Source organism: Opisthocomus hoazin, chromosome 14, assembly GCF_030867145.1.
Source record: "Opisthocomus hoazin isolate bOpiHoa1 chromosome 14, bOpiHoa1.hap1, whole genome shotgun sequence".
Classification (NCBI taxonomy): Eukaryota; Metazoa; Chordata; class Aves; order Opisthocomiformes; family Opisthocomidae; genus Opisthocomus; species Opisthocomus hoazin.
This window is the reverse complement of record NC_134427.1, coordinates 23,113,991-23,135,672: the sequence shown is the minus strand read 5'-3', so window position 1 is coordinate 23,135,672 and position 21,682 is coordinate 23,113,991. Positions and strand designations below refer to the sequence as shown.

Genomic DNA, 21,682 nt, shown 5'->3' with positions numbered 1-21,682 from the left:
TCCTCTCAGCCACCTCCCCCATGGCCGCCGGACTACAACTCCCAGCGGCCCCCGCGCCTCCCGGAAGCGGGGCCGGGCCCAGGGGAGGAGCGCGGCCCGCTGCCTCTTCCGCGGCGGCCGGCGAGCGGTGGTGTGGACCGGGTTCCTTAGGGGAGGCCTTCTGGGACGCGTCAGGCCCAGCGGCTCCGGTTCTCTCGGGAGCGGGGCCCGCAAGGCCCGGAGCCGTTGCGGTAAGGGGGAGCCAGGCGGGCGGCGGGCCGACGAGGGTGGCTGGGCCGCGGCGGCTGCCCCGGCCCTGGTGTGGGCCGCTTCCCGGGGCCGGGGCGGTCAGAGGCCGGGGGTGGAGGGGGGGGGAAGGCCGTAGTATAGCTCGATGCAGAGCCTTGCGCGGGTGCGAAGGGGTGAAGCCCCCCGGAGCCCCTCTGGTGTGGGGTGGGGGGGCCGGGGGAGGCCTGTGGGCCTGCGGAGAGCTGCCTGCGAGGGGTGATCTCCCCTGGCCTGGCGTTACCCTGAGAAATAATAAATAATGGGACCTTCGAAATGCCTGTAAATATCTGCAGGGTGGGGGTCAGGAGGACGGGGCCAGACTCTTTCCAGTGGTGCCCAGCAACAGGACAAGGGGCAACGGGCACAAACTGAAGCAGAGGAAGTTCCAGCTGAACCCGAGGAAGAACTTCTTCCCTCTGAGGGTTCCCTGGCCGAGGCTGCCCAGGGAGGCTGTGGAGTCTCCTTCTCTGGAGATATTCCAGCCCCGCCTGGATGCTGTGCTGTGCATCCTGCCCTGGGTGACCCTGCTTGGGCAGGGGGTTGGGCTGGGTGACCCACAGAGGTCCCTGGCAACCCTGAACCTTCTGTGATTCTGTGTAGATGCCCAGGAGGGGTTAAAGGGAAGTCTGCGCTGCTTTCTGCCGAAGTCACCAGGCTGAAATGATCTTCTTATTGCAGGCAGTTTGCAACTGGCAGGGTTGCGACACCTACGCTTGTTTAAAGCAAGTAGTGATGTGGTACCCCTTGCACTTTCTGGAAACAGAAGCGGTAACCTCCTCCATCGCTTGTGGGCACTGAGGCCGTGAATCCTCCGGTCAAGCAGGAGGAGTGAGGAGTTGCCCTTGGCTGGCAAGGGCAGCGCTGCCGGTGGAGGCTGGGCACCGTTCTCTGGGCTCGCTTCTTGCCCCAGCTGTCGTAACCACCGACCGATAGTTTTCACTGCAGACCTAGGATAGTCAGAGCAGCAAACAGGTTGGTTTGTGCCTCGCTTGGAAATGACACATCATCCCTACCTGAGCTTTAAGCATCACGTTGAAGGCTGAACCTGTGTTTCTGACGTTCTTGAAGGTGCTGCAGGTTCTTCTGCGCCCTTCCATCGCATGCCGTGAGAGACTTCGTAGGCAGCGGCACGCTGCGTCGCGCAGCCTGGCTCGCAGTAAGTGGTCAGTGCGATGCGAGTGCAGTACTCGACTCGCCTTTGTGCTTCGTCCTCGTTAGCTGCCAGATGCTTCTGGTGCTGCCGAAGGAGCTCTTTGGAGCCGTGGTGGTTCCTGGGTGGCCGAGGAGTGCAGCCTGTTCACAGAATCACAGAATGGCAGGGCCCTCTGTGGGTCACTCAGTCCAACCCTCCTGCCGACGCAGGGTCACCTACAGCAGGCTGCAGAGGACCTTGTCCAGGCGGGGCTGGAATATCTCCAGAGAAGGAGACTCCACAGTCTCCCTGGGCAGCCTGGGCCAGGGCTCCGTCACCCTCAGAGGGAAGAAGTTCTTCCTCGGGTTCAGCTGGAGCTTCCTCTGCTTCAGTTTGTGCCCATTGCCCCTTGTCCTGTCGCTGGGCACCACTGGAAAGAGTCTGGCCCCGTCCTCCTGACCCCCACCCTGCAGATATTTAGATGCATTTCTAAGGTCCCCTCTCAGCCTTCTCTTCTCCAGGCTGAACAAGCCCAGCTCCCTCAGCCTCTCCTCGTAGGAGAGATGCTCCAGTCCCCTCCTCATCCTCGTAGCCCTCCACTGGGCTCTCTCCAGTAGCTCCTCATCTTTCTTGAAATGGGGAGCCCAGAACCGGACAGAGTTCCCCCTTTCCCTCCTGATTCGGAGCCCTTCCGTGCAAGGCCCACCTGCTCTCTCGAAGTGACTTTTTCTTTTAGGAAGGTTTGGTCTTGGCTACTTCCAGCCATCCAGTATTGCGATTTGAGACAGACAACAGTTGTGGTCTGTAGGTTATGCAAAGGGGTTGATTTTAGTGGATTTAATTCCTGACCCTTTTGTAACCTCTGAGGAGAGATGTTCTCTAGCAGTGTAATAGATTTGTGTTACTAACAGAAGCGATGCACGAGTTCTACAGGGCTGCCTGAGACGCTGCTTATAGAGAGAAATATGCTCCTTGTTGGTCTGTTTTACTTCATTTAACCCATTCTTGTTGCAGAGTACGTGGCCGTTGTATCCTCAGGCTGAGGACTGTGAATTCGGCGAGCTGGTTCCCTGCTGTCGCAGGACTGCGGGGTCACGGTGGCAGCGAGTGCCACCTTACTTGTGGTGCTGTGGACCTCTCACCTCCCTGGCATGGGTTCTGCGAGCAGCCCACGTTAGAAGAACGGAGACTTCTAGAAGTTGGCTAAACCACTTTGTAATCCTCAGTGTGAACCTGGAGTTGTTCTGCTCTGGGAATCAGGGCGTCTCTCTGCTTGTGTGGGCGCTGCAGTTGGGAGGTTACTCGCTGCCTCGCAGGCTGCTGATCTTTTGCAGCGTCTGGGGGTTGTTTTTCCTTTTACAACTGCTCCTTTGTGTTGGTCCTGTTCACGGAGTGACTGCAATGTGAAGAGATTGATTTCTCAAGGCTTGACAGTCCCCTCATTGCTCAAGAAGCCGAGTCGTGTCTGCTGATTCCTGGCTGTGAGCTGGTGGTGTGCCACGCGCCGACACGGTCCTGGCCAAAACGCTGCAGGTGGCTGCGCCTCGGCGGACCCGAAGGGACCTGAGTGGGTAATAAATGCCACCTGGTTTAGTGAGTGGTGTTGCAGATCAGCGTGCTGTTGTCACTGTTCCCAAATGCTTTGAGGTGTGCTGCTCAGCTGTTGCTTGTTGTTAGGAAACTTAGGGTTGGTAGCACCTGGAGAGGTCAGGCGGGGAGTGAGTAGAGAACAGAGGGAAGTGCAGTTTGTGTAATTTGCATCTTGGGGTTAAATTAGTCAAAGCCGAGGTGCAGGACAGGGGATGAGTCCAAGCCTGTAGAGAATCACTTCTGAAGGACTGGACAGTTGAATGTGTTGTTTTTGTTTAATTTTGGGGGTTTTTTTTGGCCACAGCTATTATTTTTTTGCTGGGAAAGCGTTTGTGCTCTCTCTGTGGCCTTGTCAGACAGGAGTGAGCTGCTGTCGCTTTATTCAGGAGAAACAGGAAGAGTTGTGTGGCAGCTCATCGTTCCTTTTTACAAGGTGAGAATCAGCCATGTGGCTGCCTGTCTCTGGTGCGATGACCCTTTAACTGGAGTTATCCAAGGTCTGGTTTTGTTTCATCTTTGTAAACTTGTTTGGTCTGGTTTTTGGCTTGGCTTCTCTTCTGTTGCAGCTTCTTCAGGTGGAGGCAGTGGCTCCTGCGCGCGAGTTCCGAGGAGCTGCCGACACCATGATGTTTTAGCTCTGAGTAATCCCCGCTTCTGCTCAATGCCAGGTCCAGATGCCCCCGTCTTAAATAATGCTGTGAGCATCAGGCTGAAGCTTTTGGTCTCTTCAGGTCTGCGGAGAGCGGGCTGGTGACTAGTAACTCCCTCAGCTTCTGTTTAACTAGAGGTAGGCGAGTCCTCACCTAGAGCACTGGCGTCCCGCTTTGTGACCCTTGGACTTCCATCCGCTGAGAGCAGCTTTTGAAGGCCAGAGGCAGCAGAATATCACTGGAATCTCTGACTGCTTTTCCTGCTGTAATGTGATCAGCATGTGGCTGATGGAGCAATTTAAGGCTGGCTTAAAAGGGAAAGGAAGGAGGAAAAAAAAAAAAGCAAGCCCTGCTAGGTTGGCCACGTAAATCTTCTGTGGCAGGACGTCGGAGGGCTGGGTGCTGGGAGCACCCCAGCTGGTTTGTGCGGGTTGACCAGTCTGTGGGCTCTGCTAGGTACAGCTTTCTGGAAGGAAGTTTGGGTTTTCTGCAGTGGGGCAGCTCCAAAACCCTCTCTGTGAGATGCGATCTGGCAGGCTGGCTCGGAGGCGCTGGGAGGAGGAGGCTGGGGCCGGCCTTCTGAGAGGCTTCGCAGACGACTTGGCTCTCTGCTTGTCATGTGATGGTAGTTCAAGTGTTGCAAGTGATGACAGGGTGCCTTGGAAGCCTGTTTCTAAACTCCTTTAAGGCAGTGGCTCTAAACTGGGAGCACTGGCACTTCGCAGGCCTGTGTGTAACTCTGGAGTCTTCCTGTACGAGAAGAGCAGCGCAGTGAGCAGCCCTGGAGCTCCAGCACCGCGAGGGTCGGGAGCTCAGCTGGGGGTCTGACTTGGCGGGCTGCCCGTGCTGCTGCTTGGAGGGGTGACTTGCTCTTTGTAGGGTTTCTCCCTGGAAAAAAAAACTCCTGGACTTGTGTAGAGTAAGTGATTCTTGGCGTTGGGAATGGTGGTACTGAGTCAGCCTGAAGGTGGCTGGTGGGCTGCCTAGGGAAGAGCAGCAGAAGCTCAGGATTAGCTCTTAGGCTCCAGTGAGCGGCTGCTTGGGTGATATTTGTTTAATAGTGATGATTTTCCTCCATAAACTTGGCAGTTACTCGCTGAACTCAGTGAGCTCTTTTCCTCATGATAACGTGTGGGAATGAGCTTCAGAGGCTGCGCTGTGCGAAGAACTGCTGCCCGCTGCTGGAACCTGTTCTCGACCTTTTATTTTCATTCTTGTGTTGCAGATAGTGAGTAATCACAGCTTTCCTCTCTGCTTGATGTTCTTCCTCCTTGGGTGTCTTTGTGCTGAGAATTCTCCTTAGGAAGTATTTAAAGGGAAAAACTGTTACCTTTGCTTTCCCATATTCTGTAGCTTCCATAATCATCTTCAGGTGCACATAGACACCGCTTAACTGAGCGTAAGAAGCACCACCCGTCCTTGTGTTCAAAGATTATCTCCTCTTGGATGTAGAAGAATTTGGTTCTTTCCTGCAGTGCTGTCAGGGTTGGTGTTAGAGGGCGGCTGTGAGCCTGCAAGCCAGCACACCTGTGGCTGTGGGAGGAAGGAAAAACAAACCTGGCTGTTTGTCCCCACGTCTGAAAATGAGCTGGGGCTCGCTTGCTGCAGGCTGGAAGGGTGGGGGCTGAGGCAGGGAACTGCTGTTTGCACACCCCAGTTCCCTTGCCGGTGGTGGGAGAGGGTCTGCTGGTGTGGGCGCTCCGCACCGCCCTTCTTCCGGCCAGGCTCTGCGCGGGGGCATCAGCTGGAGGGAGATCCCGTTGTTGAAGTCCCTGAGCCACGTCCAGATGAGGCTGGCACCGAGGTGGGAGCGGCGGCTGGGAAGGAAGTGGTGCGCGCGGACGTGGACACAGTAAGTGAGGAGAAGGGAAGCGAGCAGGGGGTCTTTGTGCCCAGAGAAGGGCAGCGAGGCTGGGGAGGGTCTGGAGAACAAGTCTGCTGAGGAGCGGCTGAGGGAGCTGGGGCTGTTCAGGCTGGAGAAGAGGAGGCTGAGGGAGGACCTTATTGCTCTCTACAGCTCCCTGACAGGAGGGTGCAGTGAGGGGGGGTTGGTCTCTTCTCCCAGGTAACTAGCAATAGGACAAGATGCAAAGGCCTCAAGTTGCGTCAGGGGAGGTTTAGATTGGATATTAGGAAAAATTTCTTTACTGAAAGAGTGATCAGGCATTGGAACAGGCTGCTCAGGGAGGTGGTGGAGTCACCATCCATGGAGGTGTTCAAAAAACGTGTAGATGTGGCACTTCGGGATATGGTTTAGTAGCCGTGGTGGTGTTGGGTGGATGGCTGGACTCGATGATCTTAGAGATCTTTTCCAACCTTTGATTGTATGATTCTAAATGCAATGAGTTGCCTTCGTTCTGAAAACAGGTCTTCTGACAGGGTAAATGAGAAGCAAGCCATGCAAAGCAGCACAAGGGGCTTCCCTCCTGTCCTTGGCGGACGTGGAGGGGCATGTGTCTGGGGCAGAGGAGTGCCAGCTTGAGGCCAGGAGGAAGTGAAAGCACCAAATCTGTCTGGGGGAGCTGGTGCCATGTGCTCTGGTGCTTCCTCCCCCTTGCTGTTATCGATGCCCTTTTGTGTCACTGCTCTGGAAGAGTGAAGGAGAACAGCTTATCTGGGAACTTGTGTCTGCCTGGTGTGAGGCTGTCTCTGGGGTGTTCTCCCTTCCCTTTCCTGGCACTAGGAACTCTCTGGGGTCTTCTGGAGCGCGCTTGGCTGGGTGCTCCGCTCCGAAGCGGTGTCCTTCGAGACATCGCACTGTGCTGCTCCCCACTTTGCTTGCTGTGGCCCCTCGTCAGCCCCATCCTTTGCTTTCTGTTCCCTTCGGCAGCGCTGGCTCTAAGTGCCACAGTGCTCCCAGGTGGTTGCAGCTTAGCCATGAAGTCTGTTCACTGCAAAAATCCATGAGTTTATTCTTCTTCCCCTCCAACGTTGAGCTCTTAAACCTGTGGGAGGTTTGGGAGATGATGTGGTTGTTGCTGGCCAAGCCTGAACCTGTCAGTCTCAGACTGACAAAGTGAGCCCCGATGCCGTGGGGCCGTGGTTGTGTCTCGACTTCACAGCCTCGTGAAGAGCTCTGCGTTCCTCCTCCGCCGCTTCCACTGTCAACGCGATCCTCTGTGTGCCAGCTGACGTGAGGGCAGAAGCTCTTCGGGGCAGATCTGTCTGCGTGGCAGGACTGACCCCCGGTGCAGCGGAGACCGCTGGGTCCCTGCGGTCGGTGCCGGCGGGGTGGGAGGGCTGGCCGGGCACGGCCGGTGTTCAGCCTCCCTGCCTGTGGCCTTCGGATCCTGGAGCTAAACCCCTGCTCCTCTGTGGTTGTGCCCGTTTCTGGAGAGGTCTCCAAGCTACTTGGTTGCATTGAAAGAGGTGTGTGATCTTTCCAGCCAGAACGCAGGCGGGTATCTCAAGGGTGGGTGTCAGGAGGACGGGGCCAGAGTCTTTCCAGTGGTGCCCAGCGATAGGACAAGGGGCAACGGGCACAAACTGAAGCAGAGGAAGCTCCAGCTGAACCCGAGGAAGAACTTCTTCCCTCTGAGGGTGACGGAGCCCTGGCCCAGGCTGCCCAGGGAGGCTGTGGAGTCTCCTTCTCTGGAGATATTCCAGCCCTGCCTGGCCGCGGTGCTGTGCAGCCTGCTGTGGGTGACCCTGCTTCGGCAGGGGTTGGACTGGGTGACCCACAGAGGTCCCTGCCAACCCCGACCATGCTGGGATTCTGTGAAAACAAGGCAGGCAATATGAGGGCAGTCAAGTGCAAAGTGAAAAAGATTTTTGGGTTTTGCAGGGTCAGAAGTCTTCCTAAGGCTTTCCTAAGCAGAAAAGAGGCTTATGGATGGGCTGGATCAGCCGAGCGGATGCCGCAGCTGTGGCCTGACGTGTGGTTTCACCTGTTAGATCTGGGGTCTGTCAGGAGATTAATGTGATGATACCTGAGCTGATGAAGTGTGTCCCTTTATATGACAGCCGGCATGTTTTTCCAACTCTAGAGACTTCGCAGAAGTCTGGCCCTGGAACACCTGCGCGCTGTACCTGTCCCGTTTGATGCGTAGGCAGGAACGTTGGCTTGGAGTGGTGTGTTGCTGAGGGCAGTCGGTTTGCAAATGCGCTGTCTCGCTCTGCGGGATGCCGGCGATGTGCCGTTACAGAAGCCCGGGGACGACATACGCTCAGCCAGCATCTCTGCAGCATTAAATGGAGACGCGTCCGGCGTGACTCTAAGCAAGTGGCAGATTTTCTGCTTCAGTTCGATAGCGATCGGAGCCAAGGTCTCACCCCGAGCAGTCATGTGCTAGGCACGGTGGGCTTGGTCTGTATAATGAGCTGCGCTTAGCGTAGCTGCGAGACAGTTCCTTTCTGAGCGGGAGCTGGCTGGCCGCAGGCAGTTTTCTCAATAACGAGCGAAAAAACCTTAAGGATCAGTTGAAGAGCAAAAATATGTACAAATAACCAGAACTCCAGGTGGAAACAAGGTAGGAGAAATTCCTTGTGGTGTCACTGACTGTAGGACCCCATGCAGTTGCAGTAAGATGAACCTTCTTCTAGAGGCTGTTGTGGCCTTGGTGTCGCTCTGAACAGCACCCAGAAGGGGAAGTGAGAGCGGCGTTCCGATATCGGCATCCTGTCGAAGTACTGAACCAGCTCGTGCCTCCCTCCCGCGGTCTCGAGGGCTGAGAATCCTGTGGAGATGATGGTGCTTTCTCTGCCAGAGGACGCGAGGCTGATTCTGGCCATGTTTTTGTTTCCAGGTAGTCTGAAGTCATGGCCATCCTCTTCGCTGTCGTGGCGAGGGGCACAACCATCCTTGCCAAACATGCCTGGTGCGGAGGAAACTTCCTGGAGGTGACGGAGCAGATCCTGGCGAAAATACCCTCTGAGAACAACAAACTGACCTATTCACATGGGAGGTGAGTAAGCCTTCTCTTCTGGGCATGGGAGGAGGACAGTGAGCAGGCACCAGGATAGGAATAGATGGAGAGAGCCAAATTCACATTTGGATGCGTTTGTGTGCTGATGGAATGCGCAGTCGGCTCAGTAGCTACTTTTTTTCCCCCCAGAACTTTGCAGCAGAACCAGAATTTGAATTTAGCTTAAGCAGTAAGTACCAAGGCTGACAGAAAATCAGGTTTTCTGTTTTTATACAACTCCAGAGTGAGTTGGGGGGTGCTCAGCTGTGGGTTTCAGACTGTTGGAGTCTTTGGTATTTGGCTTCTGGAGTCTTTTGCTGGCTTGAACGTGGCTTTAGGTAAAAACATCACCCTTCTCAGGTCACTTGTGGATCCCGGTGGCTTTGAGAGAAGTCATGCTGGCAGGTGTTTAGAGTCACCTTGAGCTACCACAAACCCAGGCTGCGGGACAGGAGGACTCTTCCCAGGCTTGATCTCTGAACAGCCCTCGCTCGCTGTTGGTAGCACTGAGGGATCAGATGTCACACTGCCCGAGACTCTGCTGAGGTGTTGCACATGTCAAGTAGGTACGTCAGTGTGCTGGTGTGCAAACTGAAGAGAGAACTGTGGAGAGGGCAAATTTAGAAGCGTTGGACCCCGCTTCAGCTCTTTTTTGGAATTGGCAGCGTGGCTGGATTCTCGGTATTGCCCAAGCTGTTGCCTTAGAGCTGTTTCAGCTGCCTGAGGAATCGAGAGCTCAGGATTGGGGTAGTTTTCCCGCACCCTTCCCTGGCTTGGGAGCACTGGAGGGCCCTGGGGTGAGCTTTCTGAGGAAGCTGCCTGTCCTGGGCTCTGAAGCACTTGGGATGCCAGATCTTTTCTTCTACTGTAATTTGAAGGGTACGGTTATTTTCTTTTGTTTTAACTTTGCCTGGAGTGCTGCTCCACCAACTACAGAGTGGAGTTTTAGGAGCGCTGTAGTGGACTTTTATAGGTGAAAACTTGAATTGTGGCAGAGGTCGGTGTGCTGTGTGCGGGGGAGCACTGAGGGAGAGGTAACTGTGCACCTACACTTGCAGAGCACGCTGCGAAGCGTGCAGTCTTTTGCTCGTTACTGACTCTTTCCTTGACGAGGATTTAACAGACGTGGCAGAAGATCACTGCAGTTTGTGGTTGCTCTGCTTTGCATTGTGCTATCAAAGCATGCAGGCGCCATTCTGCAGCTCTGGGCACTGAGCTGAGCATCAGAGGGTCTCCTCTGCAGAGTCACGCTCCTCTGACAAGTCGTAGGTTGGCTTTTTTCTGTGATTTGGACAACCACCTCCTCGGTCAAAATCCGCCAACCCTGCCTTCCCTCTAGCAGAGGGGAAGGAGGGGTTCCCACCCATCTGTTTGGGGGGGCTGAATATTTTCACGCACACATGCTTGGTGCTGGCAACTTCTTCCTGCTGTCACAAAGCAAGGGTTTTGGGTTTGTAGAGACACAGAATAACGTCTTTTTTACCTTAGCCATGCTAACTGGGCAGAACGTGAAAGGTGTGAAGCTGAGTGAGCACCAGGAGTTGTCGTTCTTTGGTCTGTGGGGTTTCAGGGATCCTTCTGCCTTGCCAGGGTCCCAGCCTGTAGGCTGGAAAATTGCCCTGTTCTCTGCCTGGGATCGTTTCCCCTCCTCTGAAATGGGAAAAAAATGGAGTTTATTTTAACTTTCTTTGGACTTCTTAAACTCATTTAATGAGTTCTTTTTGTTTTTAAGAAGAACTCCTGTGTCTTATATGATCTCCAAGGAAAACCAGCCCTGTAGCTTCGGGAGTTGTTGGGGTTATTCTGCCTCGGCTGTTAAGGTGCTGCTACAAGTCACTGGGGCGACACGCTTTACCTCTCTCCTTCCAGGAAGGAGGGGCAGTAGTTGTGGTTATGCAGGGATTTTTTTTTTTTTTTAATAACAGACCTTCAGGGCAGTAAAGGATACTTCTAGCCCACCCCCAAAACTTATTTCAGTATCGTCTTATTTATAGAATACAAATCCTGAGTTTGAAAGCTGCTGAGCTGCGCTCTCAGCTGCACCAGGCAACTGCAGCGCAGCACATGCGTTAACTTGCTTTGGTTCTGGAGTTTGTAAGAGGATCCACAAGCTTCCTGGGGAAAGCTGGGGGAATACTCAAATGTCAAAGTGAAAGGATACTCTGAGTTTTTAATTAGGGGAAAGAAAAAAGTATTCAGGTGGCCTTTTTGCAGCTCTGTTCCTATTATGTCCCGCTGTGCTCATCAGAAGAACCCATCACCTGCTGGAGCATCAAATGGTAGTGAGGGGGCAACAGCTGAAGCCAGTGGGTTGAACTAGAGTGCTCTGATCGGTTCTGGTTTGGGTTTAGTTGTGTGCAAACTAAGGGGGTTTTTCTGATGGGCCTAAAATAACAGCTTGGTTTAATTTTGATAGGAAAATATTGCTTTGAACTGTTTTGCACTGTTTTTCAAGACGCTGAGGCTTGCAGCTAACTAACATCTGGGTTCGCTCAGCACCACCGAAGGCATTGGCACGTGCCTAGCTAACCTGGCCACGTGACTCAAGCCTGTTCAGCCTGATTAGTGTTCGTTCCGATTCATTTTCTGCTGCGGTTGCTTTGGTCTCTTGGCCTTTGCAATGAAAACCGAAAGCAGCACAACCCAGCCGTCGCAGGAGCAAGGCTGGAGAAGCAAATCACTGTGCCGGCCGGGTTCCCCGACGTCTTGTCTTGCTGGTCACTCCAGTTAGCTGCAGCTCTCATCGCATGCGAACTAGCGCACGGGTGCTTGAATGCACACTGATTACAGAAACCTTACCCCTGGGCATCTTGTCAGGGTTTTGTTTTCACGAGTACGTAGCTGGAAGAACGTGGGACTGAAGTTGTTTGGCGACTCGATGTCCCCCAGAGTTAGTGCTGAGCGTGGAGTGCTGTGAAGTACGGGCGGCCGGTGATTCTCGAGCTTGTGGGTGGCCTCTAGTTGAGCGTAGCTCGTAGGAGTGGAGACACTGAACCTGCACAAAGATGGCTGGGGTGTGCTGGCATCTCTGTGGGTTCCTGTGGAGTTACTGGAATTTGCTCTCCTACTTCTGCAGCCCGTGAAGCCCCGCAGGCAGCAGTGTCTTCTGGAGGGTTAGTCCTGGGGCAGCTCCAAGTGACCTTTGTTTTTTCTTTTTCTCTTCTCTGCAGCTATCTGTTTCATTACATCTGCCAAGACAGGATTATATACCTCTGCATCACGGATGACGTAAGTATTTTGGTTACAGCTATTGCACAGACAGGCTCTTGGCAGGTCTTGGCTTTTTTCGTATCTGTACGTCAATGAAAATCAGTAGTGGGTGCTAATCTGAGCTGCCTTTTCTTCCCCCATTGGAGCTGCTGCGTGTGTTCTCGTTCACGTTTGAAGCCTGAGCCTGGAACTCAGCTGCATGTGCATAGTTAGTTTTGGGGTGAAGTCCTTGGTTTTGCCTTGTTTCTCTCTTAGCAGCCCCAGTGCAGCAGAGTCTAGATGTAGAGGCCAGCCTCTGGCTGCCGGTGCAGTACGCCCAATACTCCTCAATTCTGGAAGTGCTGAAGCCAAAACTTCTCCCTCGCTGGAAGAAGGTACCAGGCACAGAACTGGAACTTCGGATACCCCGGCGGAGTCTGCTGCAGCCAGTGCCCAGGAAGCTGGGCCTGAAACCTGGCCCGGGGTGACCAGGCAGATCCCGCGGTGCTGCCTGTTCAGAACTGATAATTACAGTTTCTCCGCAGCTGGCCGCGTGCCCCACGCGCTGCGTTACTCCTGGCTTGACGCAGCTCTGGACATGGTCTGCTCTCTTCCTTCCAGGACTTCGAACGATCCAGAGCCTTCGGCTTCCTGAATGAGATCAAGAAGAGGTTTCAGACCACGTATGGCTCGAGAGCGCAGACAGCCCTTCCCTATGCAATGAACAGCGAGTTCTCGAGTGTCTTAGCGGCGCAGCTGGTGAGTTCTGTTGCTAAATGGGGTTCCCTGAGCAAGCCAGATTTCTCCCAGAATCACAGAATGTTGGGGGTTGGCAGGCACATCTGTGGGTCACCCAGCCCAACCCCCTGCCCAAGCAGGGTCACCCACAGCAGGTTGCACAGCACCGCGTCCAGGCAGGGCTTGAATATCTCCAGAGAAGGAGACTCCACAGCCTCCCTGGGCAGCCTGGGCCAGGGCTCCGTCACCCTCAGAGGGAAGAAGTTCTTCTTCATGTTCAGCTGGAGCTTCCTCTGCTTCAGTTTGTGCCCATTGCCCCTTGTCCTCTTGCTGGGCACCACTGGAAAGAGTCTGGCCCTGTCCTCCTGACCCCCACCCTGCAGATATTTAGAGGCATTTCTAAGGTCCCCTCTCAGCCTTGTCTTCTCCAGGCTGAACAAGCCCAGAGATGAGATCCTCACGGTGACACTGGAAATGTCCAGCCTAGTTCCAGCTGAACTAGGTGTGTCACTGATGTGAACTGGGTCACTAGATGTGACCATCCCGTGCAAGCTAACATCGCTGTCACCAACAGCAAGGCAAATGCACGTTACTGCACTTCTGTCAAACTAAACTTCAGAACCTGAGTACCTGGCAATCCCAAAGTGCCTCTCGCTGCTCTCCTCCTGCCTTCGGGTGGTTTCAGTGGCACACTGCTGGAGCGTGACAGGGGATTGGCTTCTGGTGCCGCGTCGTTTTCAGGAGGAAAGAAAACTGGGCTTGGATTGCAGCCCAGTGCTGTGTACAGAGCCGTGGCAGACTCTCCAGCTGGCTCACGGAGAGGCTCCAAGGATTTCCATTCCCAACACAGGCTGGAGGTTAAAGAGCAGGATAAATGACTCGTGAAAGGTCCCACGTTCTCTGAGCTGAGATTTGCCTTGGACCCGCCCAACCCCAAAATTTAAGTGTCAGGGTATTACAAAACTGCAGGGAATATCCCTGTCACCCTTGGCTTGCACTGCTCAGCTGCAGCTGTCGTGGTTTGGGGACAGTGCTGGGCTCCAAGCCCGGGGCCTGCAGGCACCGTAGTCTTTGCGAGCCCAGTTGTTCCACCGGTATGGTTCCAGTCTGGAAGGGCGACGAAGCCCATGGCGGCGGGGTCTGCAGGCGATGTGTGAAGGGCTGTGGGACAGAGCCCGCGGCGCGGGGCTGCGGTGGGCAGAGCTGCTGTCACCCCGTTTTCACAAAAGCACGTTGCTTGCTGTGCGTTGTATTTGAGGAGAGGTTTGAAGCAGCTGCCTTGCTTTGTGTGCTTTATTCACAGCATGGGTGTAGCTTCGGGAGTATTTTGGCACACAGCATAGCGTCTGCGTTCCCATCAGCCCTCTGCAGAACACGCTGCACGGAGCGCTTTTCCTTAATGCAGGGTTGACGTGAGGGGTAACCCTGCTCTGCCTCGGCGGGGTTTTTTATGGGGAGAGGAGGAGACAACGCGGAGAGCAGCTGCTCTAGGTGTGGGACTGGGCTGCTCTGAAGATACGAGCTGTTGATGCAGTGGGCGTGCGCCGGTTTGCGCTGCTCCGTGCTGCCTGGTCTGCAGCGGCGTGCGGCCAGTGCCTGCAGAGAGAACAGGCCTGGGGCAGGCACGGGCCTGGTGCTAGGGGTAATGTCGAATTAAATGGCTGAAGTCAGGTGGAAAACAGAGAAGGAATAAATAACTGCCCCGTGACTCGTGTGATCGATAGCCTGACTTGTGCACAAAGCCTCAGGCTGTACGGTCTGCAAGGAAAGTGCCTGGAGCCTCCTGCTGACGAGTCTTCGGAGTCCTTGACTGACTACAAACAACTTCATCACCTGAGCAATGTTGGTTTGGATGGTTTGATTTATTTTATGTTTTCTCCTGAGACTTCCTTTGCAATAAAGATGAGATGTCCTTGGGACGGTGGCTGTCAGAGCTCGTATGCAGCCTGTGTCTGGGGCAGCCACAGTCGGTGCCGTGCTGGAACCTCGAGGAGGTTCTCAGTCCGCTCTGCAGCGGCTGGTGAGCCTGTTTGTGTAGAGATAAGTAGAGAAAGTCACAGAAGTGTGCTGCCCTCATAAATAGCTCAGAAATGTTGTGTGGAGTGGGACCACTGGTAGTAGCCCAGGCATTTGGTGAACCATATCTCACAGATTCTTGTCTCCACTTTCCTTCCTTGCTGCCGATTGCTTGGACTTTGGAAGGGGGCTGTTATTTCTGGGAGCTCGGGGAGTTGCAGGTGCCAGCTCCTGCAGTGTGGGAGCAGATGGGCATGTGTGACCTGTAAGAGGCCAAGAAACTCAGATTTTGGTCCACTGTGTGCTTGTAAATGTCTTGGGTAACTTGAAAACTCACATTTATGTCTGTGCTGTTCTGTAGTGACCCGGAGTTTCTTGTTTTGCCTCGAGGAACTGAAGCGCAGCGCTGAGTTCCCTGCTTTCATTGACTTCTTTTGTTACAGAAACACCACTCGGAGAGCAGGGGCACGGACCAGGTGGCAGAGACGCAAGCTCAAATCGATGAACTTAAAGGAATCATGGTTCGAAACATAGGTATCTGCCTTCCCTCGGCGCCGCGCAGAGTTCCTCCGGGCCAGGAGCGGGGCTGGTGGCCAGGGGGGCCTCTCTCAGCTGGGGAAGGGGCTGGGGGTCTCCGTTCGCACGCTGTTGCTCGCGTTGAGCTTGGCTGAGGGCGGCACGTGGGCGTGAGGAGCGCTGTCCGGGAGGGACTGGTGCAGGTTGCGGTGGGGTGAAGCGTGCTCCGGGTTGGGTCTGTTTGTCGCGGTGGCTTTCCCGCAGCCGCTCGGAGGAAAACGCTCCCCGGTAGCTTACGCTTTCTGTGTCAGACTGGTTTGGGTTTTGACAAGTCTGACCACTTAAAATAGAGTGTTAGATCTGGAACTGACCAAAACTGAGTGCGATCAGTCCCAAAACGTAGCCCCTGTGATGCGAGGCTGTTGCCTGGCAGTCTCTGAAAGGCTGAGGACTGCTTGATGTCTGGTGAGCTGCTGCCGAGAGCTCCTGGCGTGTCGTTGGGCTGGGGGGTTGGAAGCAGCTTTCTGCACTGGGATTCCACTGACAGCTTTGGATTTTTGTCTCTTTCTCCAGACCTTGTGGCACAAAGAGGAGAGAAGCTGGAGTTGTTGATCGATAAAACGGAGAATCTTGTGGATTCGGTAAGTCTGGGGAAGAGCTTAAGAAATGGGGAAACAGTGTTACTGCACAAGGGAGAACTTCTTCCCTCTGAGGGTGACGGAGCCCTGGCCCAGGCTGCCCAGGGAGGCTGTGGAGTCTCCTTCTCTGGAGATATTCCAGCCCCGCCTGGACACGGTGCTGTGCAGCCTGCTCTGGGTGACCCTGCTTGGGCAGGGGGTTGGGCTGGGTGACCCACAGAGGTCCCTGCCAACCCCAAACATGCTGGGATTCTGTGAGGGAGCAACGGGGGTGTAGACCAGCATCTAGAGCCACTTCTAACCAGACAGTGAAGCACCTGCACCTACTGGTGATCCGTCCCTGGGTCAGACACAAGTCCTGTCTTACTCCCCTGTTCCCTAGAGCTGTTTCCCAAGCTGCATCCCAGCCTTGCAGCTCTTTTTCGGAGAGTGAAGCTCTCCCATGTGTCTCTGTTCCGTATCCTGTTCAAGAACCTGCCCCATCCTGTTCAAGAACCATCTCCCGCTTGCTCCTGCTTGCCACAGCCAGCGCAAGCAGTGGGGTTTCTTGTCCTCATCTCTTGTACCCAAGGCGGGGGAAACCCACCCTTTATCTGGAGCGACAGGAAAGCCAAACACCTCAAAGCTGGCAAAAAGTAGTCGTGCTTTCGAGAGGCGGTGGAGGAGCCTGGAGCTTACCCGCCAGGGAATCTGTCCTCCAGCTGTTGGGTGTTCAAACCTGAGCACTGCCACAGGTGGTGGCGAGAAGTGGCCTCACCTCAGGTAATGCTTCAGACCAAGGGACGGGAATTCCTTCAGCAGTCAGGCTGGATTCATGTCCCAGCTCTCCCAGGGTGGAAACCACGCAGGAAGGGAAGGGCTGGGACGTGCCCCTCGTGCGAGTCTCTTGCAGCCCGGCAGTGAGTGTCTGAGGAGATCCAGGGCTGGAGCTCTCAAGCTGCGGAGTCGTGGCCTGTGTTTTATCGCTCCCGTGTGAGCCTTGGGCACGAGAACATTGTGCATAAACCAAGCATGTTAGAACCCTCCTGGCAACAGCGGCAAGGGAGTTTTTCCTTTTGGGAGGGAGGTCTGAAGAAGCTGGTGATCAGAGTAGCCCTGTCCTGTGGAGAACTGTGCTGGGGCGAGGTGTGTTGGCACCCAGCAGGCTGCTGCCACGTGGAGGAACAGCACAGCTGAGCAAACGAAGCGCTCCCGAAGTTCAGATGCTGGCTGAGCATGGGAACCGGCTGTGAATCGGAATTACAGTGCGTAGGGGTACGGCTCTGCCCAGCGGAGCCTTCCCTGGAAAAGCTGGGGGTGGTTTGTGGGGAAAACCCAAACGCAGGCGGCAGAGCGTGCTGCTGAGCTGGCTTCGTGCGGTGCTGCGGGTGTCTCCTCCCTCAGCTGCTGGGGGGAAACGTGGGAATGGTTGCACTGATGGGGCCTGGTGGGCATCGGAGGGCGTTTGGTGACCCAAAGCTATCTGGAGCGGGGAGAATCGCAGGATGCGGCGAGGAGATGTGGGACAGGGCAGCCGCGAGCTTCCCGTGACGTGCAGCAAGCCCAAGCGCTGGAGGAAAGTCCTAGAGCTAAAGGACTTGTCCAGCCCTTGTGGCTCCGCTGTCCCGGGCAGCAGGGTGGGCCCGCTCCTGCTGACAGGCGCATTTACGGTCATGAAGTCGCACGCAACGTGTTGGGGAGTGGATCTGTAGCTCCGGAAATACCTTGGAGCGCTTCAGTTCCCGAAGGGTTGGAAGTCAGATGAGAGCCCAACCAGAAGTACTCTGAGGTGAATAAATCCCGGTGGGCAGCCTGTGGGCCCGGCGCTGCTCTGCGCTGGTTCTGGGCGTGCTCGTACGCTTCGTCCTGCCCCTGAAGCAGGGCAGGAGAGCGTTCTCTTGACGCCTGAATGAGTGGAACGGCTCCGGAGGAGGGGACTGCTTCGGGTGATCGGGGAGGCGGTGGCTGGGGAAAGCATGAGCCTCTTCCTCTGGCTTGGTGGGATGCAGCTCCCTTCACAGCAGCTTCAGGAATTAATGAGCTTTTTACTATCTCTTGTAGTCAGTCACTTTCAAAACTACCAGCAGGAACCTTGCGAGAGCCATGTGTATGAAGAATCTCAAGCTTACCATCGTCTTCGTCATCATGTCAGTTGTAAGTACGGAGCACGAGAACCTTCAGCTCTTCACCGCTGAAAAATGCCCGTGGCGTATTGCTGTGTTCAGGCCTGCGTGCACTCAGCTCTGCGCCTGGACGGGCTGTAGCCGTAACCCAGGTGTTTGGGTGGTCCCGGGGGAGGTGAGGAGCTTCATGCCAGGCAGCTTGTCCTCTCGGGCAGCAGGAAAAGCTTCCCAGATGGTTCTGTGTGGGTTTTGGTAACCCGGGGTTTCCAAGCTTGTCTTCTGCTTGCCGGGCGAAGTCAGCCATTGACTGAAGGATGGAGGTGCCATTCTCTGCTGACGCGGCCGTCTTTGTTCCCCAGGTTGTCCTCTACATCATCGTATCGGTTGCCTGCGGTGGCCTCGCGTGGCCAAGCTGCGTGCAGAAGTAACTGGAGGCAGCTGGTGCTGGTCGTGTGGAGGTGGAATCGCGGGAGCGTGAAGAAGCAACCTACGGATTAACTCTCGGTCTTTCACTACTGACACCTTCTCATCCTTCCATCCCTCCAGGGCTGCCGGCTCCTTGCCTTACTACCCCGAGCAGGCCCGGCCGGTCACGCTCCCGGGCAGCTCCGGCCTCAGGAATGGGCTCGTTTAAATTACTTGAAGGGATTTTTTTATTTTAATTTTTTTTTTGGTTTCTCTTTGTCCCAACTCCAACCTCCATGGCTGTGCGGGCGGTATGTCCGGCGCAGGAGGGTGACGTGCATGCTCGCCCGTGTAGCTTTGCACTTTGTGTGCGTGGGGAGCGGTGCCGCTAGCTGCTGCCCTGCGTGTGACGGGGTGGTGGAGGGCGGAGAGACGAGAGGGCTGCATGTGAGCTTCCACTTTCTGCAAGTATTGGAGCTGCAGGTCGCCTGGCCTCGCCTGGTTCTGCCGTGTTTCAGCACGTGGAGGTCGCAAGCGTACTACTGGTAGTAAGAAAAAGGGGCTCGGGCTTTACGCGCTGTCAGGTGTAGGTGCTGCTTCTGTGTGATGTCTCCCTCTTCCTGGAGGTCTGGCCGCAGGTGGCAGGAGAGGGTGCTGGGTCACCTCAGCGTTTTGAAACGGCTGCCTCTTCATCCTCACTTCTTCCTCATCTTCCCCCCTTGATTTGTGGCTAAATCAATACAGCAGAGGAGATGGCTGCGTGTAGTTAAGGTTGCAATAATTTATCTGCTTTCTCACATGTTATTTCTCCTGTTCTTCTTGGGAGGGTGGACTAAAATGAATACTGATGTGTGAAATGGGGGGCCAGGCTGTTGGTGCGGCTCGGTAAGGTGGTGGGCGTCTGCGGCTGTCGCTCTGCAGCTGCCTGCTAAAAACCGAGGACAGGAGCGATGGAAGGTTGGAGCCGACGGAGCGTTGCCTTCTCTATGGTCTGAGGGCGAAAGGCTCTGTCAGAGGGTGCAGGATAACATCTGCTCCTCTGAACAGAATAAAAAACCCCAACACAAACCCAAGGCTGGTAACCACCCGCAGGGTTGGGTTATGCTGATGCTGTGTGGCCGTTGGAGGCCGGGGACTGCTCTGGGGGGTGCAAGCTGTGACGGCCGCGGGTCTGTCCCGGCTGGACACGGAATCACTGGGCCTGGCTGAAGCCAAAGCCGCTGCTGCCTGTGTGCGGGGGCTTCCATTTTCTGTCTTCAGGGCTCATTTCCAAGAGGAGAAGCGGAAACGACTGAAAGCTCATAAAAGCCTCGGGTGTTCTGCACAAAAAGCTGCCCCGGTTCGGTCCAGGGCAGTGGCTTCTGAGGGTGGGTGGACGCTGTCAGGGTAGGGCAGGGGGAGGCACAAACCCTCAGTCGGTGCCGTGAAACTGCTGCTCCTTCAGGGGCTTTGTGTGGTGCGTTACAGCTGCCCAGGAGCCTCCCAGCAGGTGCCAGGTGAAGAGTTCTCCTAAAAACTTCTTCAGCTTTGTCTTTGACTAGGCTGAAGTGTAACCAAGGGTGATCAGCTCGTGATCCCCGGAGAGCGGCAGTGGCTCTGGGCAGCGCTGGGGTCACTGGTGTCCGTTTCTAATGGCGTTAATTGAATGGAAAGCTTAGGGAAAGATTTCCTTCCTCTGACCTCGTACTCTTGCAGCCACCCACAGCTCAGCATATGACTGTGCATGTTTTAGGGATTGTTGATGTTACCGTGTTCATTTCTATGATTTGTTGTCTTATGTACAAATACTTTTTAAAGAAAATACTTCCTTTGCTTTTAAAGGATGCACTGAGGCATTAGTGTAAAAACAAAGTTAACTTGATTTAAATAAAATTACTGTACAGAAAGCAGAGTTCTTCAGTTTTGTGAAAGGTGGCTCTGGGTGTAGACTGGTAGTAGGAACGACTCCGTGCAAGCAGCACATACCTAGGGCAGGTCACCCTGTGTCACCCTGCAGCTCCGGCCTCGGTGGCCCCATGCCTGGCTGTGTCCTGCTGCCAAAGAGCTGCGTGAGGGAGGGAGTGAAACCTGCAGGAACTGCTGGAGTTCAGCTGATTGTTATCTTGGTTGGAGGCAAAGCTGCACTCTGAGGGTATCTGCCAGGGCTCAGGATGAGAGAGGCACAGAAATCAGAAGGAAGATCACTTGGTATGAGAACAGCTTAGAAAAATGGAAGGATAAGACTTAACACTTCATTAGCGTGATTGTTCTTCTGTGCTTAATAATAAGTTATGGACCAGAAGCAAACAGCTGGCCCTCTCCTGGAGCGGGCTGGCCAGCTTCAGGTGCTGCTCAGGATCAGATTTATATTTAAAATGCCCCTGAATTCCAGCAGAAGCAACCCTTGGAGTAAGGCCCTGATTATCCTCTTTGCATACGGCTCCTTTTCGCCTCGGGTCTGTCTGGCATTGCGTATCCAAGTCGGTATCGCTGTAGCCCTCCATTCTGCAGCTCCTCATAAAAACGGCATCACAGGCCTGATGAGCTTGAACCAGAATGTAACCTTGAGCTATTTAAGCATTTTACTTTTCCAGAAAGTTTCTGTTCTTTACCTAGCACTAGATGTCTATTAATTGGTAGCGGCTGCCTCAGCGTAGGAGGCCGCAGAGACGCAGGCACGCTCCTACCTGGGAATGCAGCTCGCAGTAAAGCTGAAAGGAGAACTCAAACAACCAAGGAAGGGACCTGATGCGTCGCTGGTCTTTCACCTTTCTGCACACTGGGAAGGCAAGTTCAGCGTCACAAGGTTCCACCTTTTCTCATACTTCTGCTGGGTGGAAAAGAAGCTTCTCCTTTAGGGAGAAAAAGCCTTAATGGGACAGAGCTGCAAACCTGCAGAGCTGTATTGGGGGCAGCGAGAAGCCCATTTGTGTAATAATCGGTTGTCTCTGACCCTTTCACACGTGGAAGGGAGGCGCTGGCAGTCGGAGCACGAGCAGCAGCTCCAGCTCCATCTCTGCTGTAACAGCGCTCATCCCCGCAGCCGGCCTTTTGGCCCTTCAGCAAGGCGGAACTGGCTCCCAGGGTTACAAAGCTGCTCTGAAGTAGAAGAGGGGTAATTCAGCTTTGGGGGAGGAACAGTCTGCAGCCACAGCTTGAGAAGTTTCCAGTAAAACAGATATTCATTAGAATGAGCAAATGGAACACAGGAAAGAAACCCTCGCTCCTTCTCACTTAGCAGCTTACAGCTGTATCTCCTGAGGTGCCAAACCCAGCCCACCCCCAGTGCTCGGAGGGGGCCGAGAAGAGTCAGCTCCTCAGGGAGCCAGGCCTGGGCGCAATGCCTGGCCCTGCAGGAACATGCACAGGAGCCAGCCTGAAACAGCAATGGGCTACCCACTGTCCCTTCCTGCCCCCCTGTTTTTTTCTTTCTAAAGCAAACTCGATGCAAAAAGTGTTCTCTGCTGTGCAGCGCAAGTGGTGTTTCCCAGATTTTGTTCTGCTCAGGCCACTTGTGGATGTTCTAGGACAGATATGAACCAAGTGCTGTGATTTA

The 21,682-nt window shown here is 54.7% G+C and overlaps 1 protein-coding gene across 1 annotated transcript; it reads left to right on the top strand.

Annotated features, from left to right (window-relative positions):
- The first annotated feature begins 61 nt into the window (after positions 1-61).
- VAMP7 (vesicle associated membrane protein 7) lies at positions 62-18,946 on the top strand. The gene is made up of 8 exons (XM_075435553.1): positions 62-230; positions 8,385-8,543; positions 11,714-11,771; positions 12,354-12,491; positions 14,930-15,020; positions 15,576-15,643; positions 17,681-17,773; positions 18,102-18,946. The coding sequence occupies exons 2-8, from the start codon at positions 8,398-8,400 to the stop codon at positions 18,168-18,170; spliced, it is 663 nt and encodes a 220-aa protein (XP_075291668.1). The 5' UTR covers positions 62-230; positions 8,385-8,397; the 3' UTR covers positions 18,171-18,946.
- Positions 18,947-21,682: the final 2,736 nt, after the last annotated feature.